This window comes from Sceloporus undulatus, chromosome 6 (assembly GCF_019175285.1).
Source record: "Sceloporus undulatus isolate JIND9_A2432 ecotype Alabama chromosome 6, SceUnd_v1.1, whole genome shotgun sequence".
NCBI lineage: Eukaryota > Metazoa > Chordata > Lepidosauria > Squamata > Phrynosomatidae > Sceloporus > Sceloporus undulatus.
The window spans coordinates 159738137-159744136 of record NC_056527.1 but is presented as its reverse complement, the minus strand read 5'-3'; the positions used below and the strand labels follow the sequence as shown (position 1 = coordinate 159744136).

Below are 6000 nucleotides of genomic sequence, written 5' to 3'. Positions count from 1 at the left end.
CACTTCCTCCACCATTGAGCCACATTGGAGCCAGGTATGAAAACCACCTCTGACCATAGAACTGCGATGGAGGAGCTACAAATGCCTAGCGGAGTGTTCTCTCTAGGCCTTTCAGTGCAATTTTTAAAGTTGACCATAAAGTTGCACTGGAGGACCTAGATATTCCTAGAGAGGACATATTAATCAACTCTGTGAATAATCAAAGCCACAAATATGGAGGGTCGAGTGTATTTTCACCGTTGTGTAATGGGTGTATTTTACTATGTTGTATGTTTTTACTGTCGATCGCACTGAAGAGGCGGGATATATAATTTTATTATTATTATTATTAGGGTTCTGCATGGTGTGAAACAGGAGGAAGGGATGACCCCATGAGTGACCAAACAGGGTGACCCCAACCCTAGGCAGGCCACTGATGGCAACACTCCCTCATTCACTGACGAACGGGCCTACGAAAAAGCCAGGCCTTGAGTTATCATAAACCCCGTCGCCCTTTACGTGCCATATTGTCATATTTTGGGCCTCGCAGGCCTGGCGTTGCTTAGCAACGCGGCTAGGCCCAAAGTGGGCGGGGCGTTCTAGCGAGCGAGGAGGCGGCCCCTCCCTCCTCTTTTTTAATAAACACAACGCGTTCGCGCGCGTTTTGGCTCCGGCGGGCTTCCGTCGCAGGTGGTGCTGCTGCGTCCTCCTCCCTCCCTCTCCGCTTCCTCCTTCTATCTAAGTGGCGTAACCGGGTCTTGTTCGGCAGTAAGCAGGGTGTGAACGGAAGCCTGCGAGGGACAAGGGGAGCCATGAAGGAAGCGGCTTACTAAGGGAAGGGTCGGGTTCGCAGGAGCCATGGACAAAGCCCTCAGTGGACAGGTAAGGAAGGAGGGAGGGAGGGAGGGAGGTCTTTGGGGGAGAGGGAGGGTTGCTAGGCAACGTGAGGGGAGGGCCCATTTGGGGCCTACAAGACTGAAGTGCCCGGATGGAGGGCCTCCCGAAAGCCCCATGGGGCCCACCTGGGCCCTACATCCGGGCACTTCAATGGTACCCTTTAGGCTTAGTGTCACTCACCTTATGTCATAGAACCATAGAGTTGGAAGAGACCTCAAGGGCCATCCAGTCCAGCCCCATTCTGCCATGCAGGAACTCCCACTCAAAGGGCCATCTCAATCCAGCCCCATTCTGCCATGCAGGAACTCCCAATCAAAGCATTCCCATTGACAGATGGCCATCCAGCTTCTGCTTAAAGACCTCTAGGGAAGGAGACTCTATTACACTCCAAGGGAGTCTGTTCCACTGTCAAATAGCCCTTACTGAAATCCCTCCTAATGTTGAGGTGGAACCTCTTTCCTTGTAGTTTGAATCCATTCTTCCTGGTCCTAGTCTCTGGAGCTGCAGAAAACACTATATATATATATATATATATATATATATAGATATATGACTCTAACTGTAATAATTGTGACATAAACAACTTGCAAAATTAAAGTGATGTACCTTTAAATTGCAATGTCTCTTCAGCATTATAAAGAGGCACAGGGAAATGCCACAGCCTGCTCCTGGCAAAATATGGATGTTTGAGGAGTAGTGATCCTCCTCTGCTTGAATGTCACCCGGCGCAGTCTGCAGCCCCCAGAGACACCACTGAGCTGAGGCAGTTCAAACTGAGGGGAAATGGCTGAGCCGCCAGAGCAGGACGGGATTTGAAAGGATTTATTGCAGCTCTGGACGGAGTTGCACTTAGGAGGTGGTGGTTTTGTTCTGTTCTTAGTTACACAACAGTTAGAATCATAGAGTTGGAAGAGACCCAAGGGCCATCCAGTCCAAACCCATTCTGCCATGCAGGAACTCTCAGTCAACGTGTCCCCGACAGATGGCCATCCAGCCTCTTCTTAAAGACCTCCAAGGAAAGGAACCACACCACAGTATCCGAGGAAGGAGTGTGTTCCACTGTCGAACAGCCCTTAGTGTCAGGAAGTCCCTCTTAATGTTGAGGTGGAATCTCTTTTCCTGGAGCTTGCATCCATTGGTCCATATCCTGTTCTCTGGAGCAGCAGAAAACAAGGTTGCTCCCTTCTCAGTATGACATCCTTTCAAATATTTAAACAGGTCTATCATATCACATCTTAACCGTCTCTTCTCCAAGCTAAGAATCCACAGCTCCCTAAGGCGTTCCTCATAGGGCTTTATGGTTTCCAGACCCTTCACCATTTTAGTCACCCTCCTTTGGACACGTTTCTCAAGTCTTAAGGAGGCACTGAAACAAGACTGTGGGCTTCCCTTGTTAAACATCAGTGTAAAGAACCCCTGTTGGCCTGCATTTCTCAGTAATAAGCAATGGAGGTAGATGGTTCCCATTGACCCCCCCCCCCCCCCTTTTCACTGGAACAGAAAAGGTTTGCATTACCAAAAGAAATGATTAGTTAATATATAAATGAGAAAGTAACATGTTTCAAAATTAGACCCAGGCCGTTTTTCTCATGCTTTATCACAATTTTGGCACAATATCCCCACAGTCAGTGCTATTTTGTGCTGTATTAAACCATCAAAATACACACAGCAGTGCGTGCATATAAAAATATTATATTACGCAAGCAGAACATGTACTGCAATAGTTGGCAGCATGAGCTTTCGTAGGCTTAAGAGTACTTTCTCAGAGGCAGATTTTAGGACAAGTAGTTCAGGAAGGAAAAAGTGGGCAAAGGTGGATCGGTGAATAATGTTCAGCTACTTGGCATAATCCAAGTATTTTCAGGTCTAAGAACATAGCTGTCGGTAGGAGGTGAAGATGGCAGTGGTCCTTCCACATTAACTGGGTTTAGGGGTGAAGGAGCCCCATGAAAATCTGCAGATAACCAATAATAATATTCTTTTTACCTGTGAGAACACCTCTCTAGGAATCTCCAGGTCCTCCAGTGCAACTCTATGGTCAACGTCTGCCAGACGCTGATCATAGAATCATGTAGAAGACTTAGAAATGCCCAGAGAAGTGTTCTCTCTAGGAAATTCCAGGTTCTCCAGCACAACTCTATGGTCAACTTCTGGCAGACTTGCCCTGAAGGACCTAGAGATTCCTAGAGAGAACATATTAATCAAAACCACAAATAATCAGAGCCACAAAAGTCAAAGTCACAAATATGGAGGACCAACTACATTGCCATAGAGTGGACAGGTCATGTCAGATTGTTTATCAGCAGCAGAACTAAAGCATATTTCCTGTGTTCCCAACACTTTATTTCAGATTATGGCAGCCAAATGTTGTTTCCTTATTGCAGATAATTGTTATGGCGGCAGGGCTGTGGATATGTGATACTGGATTGGCACAAGCTATCTCTTGTTTTTGTGTTTTGTTCTGGGAACTTCCCATCTATGACTTTATCAGCTCTCCAGTTTGCAGAGAGGGAAGGGATCTGGGCAAATAAATGATCAGCTTCCTGACATTGGGCTACAAAGGATTAGTTGGCAATTGTAGCAGAAGAGCTTGGTTGCAGACTCTTAAGAATAAAATGGGGTTAGTGGGGTTTGAAGAAGCATAAGACAGAAGTGATGAGTTGATGGGAATGTCCAGTATTAGCTTCCTAGAGGCCAAGTTGCCTACATTTCCATGTGGTGCCCTATAAAAGTGTGGGTTTGGGGGAGGGGATGGAAAGCTTTGGTTTTGGGCGGAGGAGTAGCAGAAGAATGTGCTGCAACTTCTGTTTCTTATTTGCTGAATCTTATCTTAAAGTTGTGTCCCCAGAATATCTTAGACAAGCCTGGTCAGAATGGAATGAATGGTCAAGTGACTTTTAAGTTCAGTGCACACACAAAAAGAGTAGAAGTTGAGAATGGACCAGGTTCCTCCAAATAGACTTGTTCAGACTAATGGTTTGCATATTATGTCCTTCCATCAGTTTCTCAGCGTTCATCTAACAGACTTGTCATGTTTGTGAACGTAGTGTTACATAGCCACACACTCCATCAATGCTGTCAGTCACTCCCTTCTGAGTTTTCTACCAGCTTCCAGCTAGAACCAACCAGTCAGCAAAGATTTGAGGATGACAGTTACTGCAGGGATGTAGCCAAGAGGGGGGTTCTTGGGGTCCGGACCCCCCCTTCCATTAGAAAAATGAATGGTGTGTGCTGCTACGCTGCTGCACCCAAGCCCCATTATAATGGTGGCACTTAGTCTGGACCCCCCCCCCCTTCCTAAAATCCTATCTACGTCCCTGGTTACTGGCTGGGAGTTCCTGGTTGAAGGAAATAGCAGAGGTCAAAATATTTTCATCTAAGTGAAATAAGAACAGGATTACAATCTAAAAACACTTCAAAAGAAGAAGATGAAGTACTACATTCTTAGAGTGCTGCTGTTCCATTTTTACTGTTTGACCTGCCTCCTGTTGCATTCTGGGGTTTGTAGTTGAGTGAGGCCTAAGAGCTGTCTGGCTGAATATTCTCAATGTCCCTCCCTAAACTGCAAATCCCAGTTTGAGAGCGTAGTGCGATAATGTGATACGTATTCATAAGACTAACAGGAAGTAGGTTTATGTATGTCAGTTTTGGAGAAACGCAAGCAAGAGGGTGCTGTTGAATTCATTTTCCCCATGTGCATTCATTTTCCTCTTGTGGGCTTTCCATATGCATCTGATTGGTCTTTGTGCACATCAAACAGAAATGCTGAATTGGACAGATACTATATTTTTAGGAATGATTTATTTATATGAGTAGCTTTCCCCACTGAAAACAGTGGGTAGGAAACATGAATGGGAACCAGGATTTCACTTAGTGCTGCCCAAAATGGTGTTCAGCTGTGTTCTACCACTTGTGTCACAAGATCAAGATGCAGCTGGGTGGAAACTACAGTACCTCTTCAGCCAGTAAGCACAGCTCTTCAGTTTGCCTATGTAATGCGTGAGAAGGACAAGTACTGAGAAGAGGCACCCAACTGTAGACCTTTAGGCAGAGCCCATGCGCAACTCAAACTCAACCCCGGTTTTGGACTATTTAGAAGAGACATTTACTGAAGGGGGTAATGCCAGTCTAAGTAGGAACTGGCACATGATTCCCAACACAAATAGTTTCTAGGTGATTAATTGCAGAAGAAACCTGTATGAGTAAATTGCTCTGTGGGCATTCCAGATATATGTATTTTACCCTCCTGCTCACAGCCATTTATTCTCTAGGTCCCATCTGTGCTCTGCAGCTTGTAAACAATTCACTGTAAGGCTTGATAGTGATGCTATTTCAACAGGTGAATCTACACCTACTCTGAAAACCCCTACTGAAGTTGGCAAATTGTGTTCCCAAATAACTCTGCATTTGTAACCCAAGTCTGGTAGATGCAGTAGAAGAAGGCGGGATTGTGTAGGCAGTTAAGCATTCGTAACTTTTATGCACTACAATATACTGCCTTGAATTGTTCAAGTGAAAATACATATTTTATATAACTTTATAACTGAATACCCTGTTTTAAAAATTTAGGGCCATTCTCCAGCCTTCTGTGAGATTTGTACTAGCACAGTAGAACTTTCCTTTCTTCCCCTCCCCTCCTCTTCTCCCTGCAGCCTTGAAGCGGATGTGGAGCATCATCCAAACCTCCAAATCTTGAAGGCATGCAGGAAGGGCTAACTGGATACAACCCCTGAAGTTTCATCTTACTCAGTATAAGAGTTTGCATACAGAAAGAAGAAAAAAAGTTCCGTGTTACATGGCTATATGTATGCTGTTTTCTGAGAAATCTAGAAGTGTAGATCTGAACCAAGAATAAGCGATTGTGGCCCTCCGGATGTTGTTGGACTGAAGTTCTCAGCATCCCTTTCCATTAGCTGTATTTGTTAGGCGTGATGGGTTTGCAGTCCAGCAACATATGACAGAGCACAGCAGCCCATCCTTGTTCTACTTTGTCAGTTATTTCAGTTGTAAAGAAGGAAAACTTTGGGGCAAAACAGACCAGCCTTTTGGAGCGATGTCCCACCGCCCCTTTCCTTGCTGGATTAGGGCCACAGCAACCACACACTGCGGCACCAATCTGGCACT

The 6000-nt window shown here is 45.4% G+C and overlaps 1 protein-coding gene across 3 annotated transcripts in view; it reads left to right on the top strand.

Annotated features, from left to right (window-relative positions):
• Nucleotides 1-685: 685 nt before the first annotated feature.
• SECISBP2L (SECIS binding protein 2 like) overlaps nucleotides 686-6000 on the top strand; it is a 39358-nt gene continuing 34043 nt past the window's right edge. For 2 of the 3 annotated variants that reach the window (XM_042473243.1, XM_042473242.1), the window contains exon 1: nucleotides 686-861. In XM_042473243.1, the coding sequence (XP_042329177.1) occupies nucleotides 838-861 (24 nt within the window). In that variant the 5' untranslated portion in view covers nucleotides 686-837. Of the gene's footprint in view, nucleotides 862-5528; nucleotides 5660-6000 lie in introns of all 3 variants that reach the window. The other variant, XM_042473244.1, reaches the window with a different exon arrangement.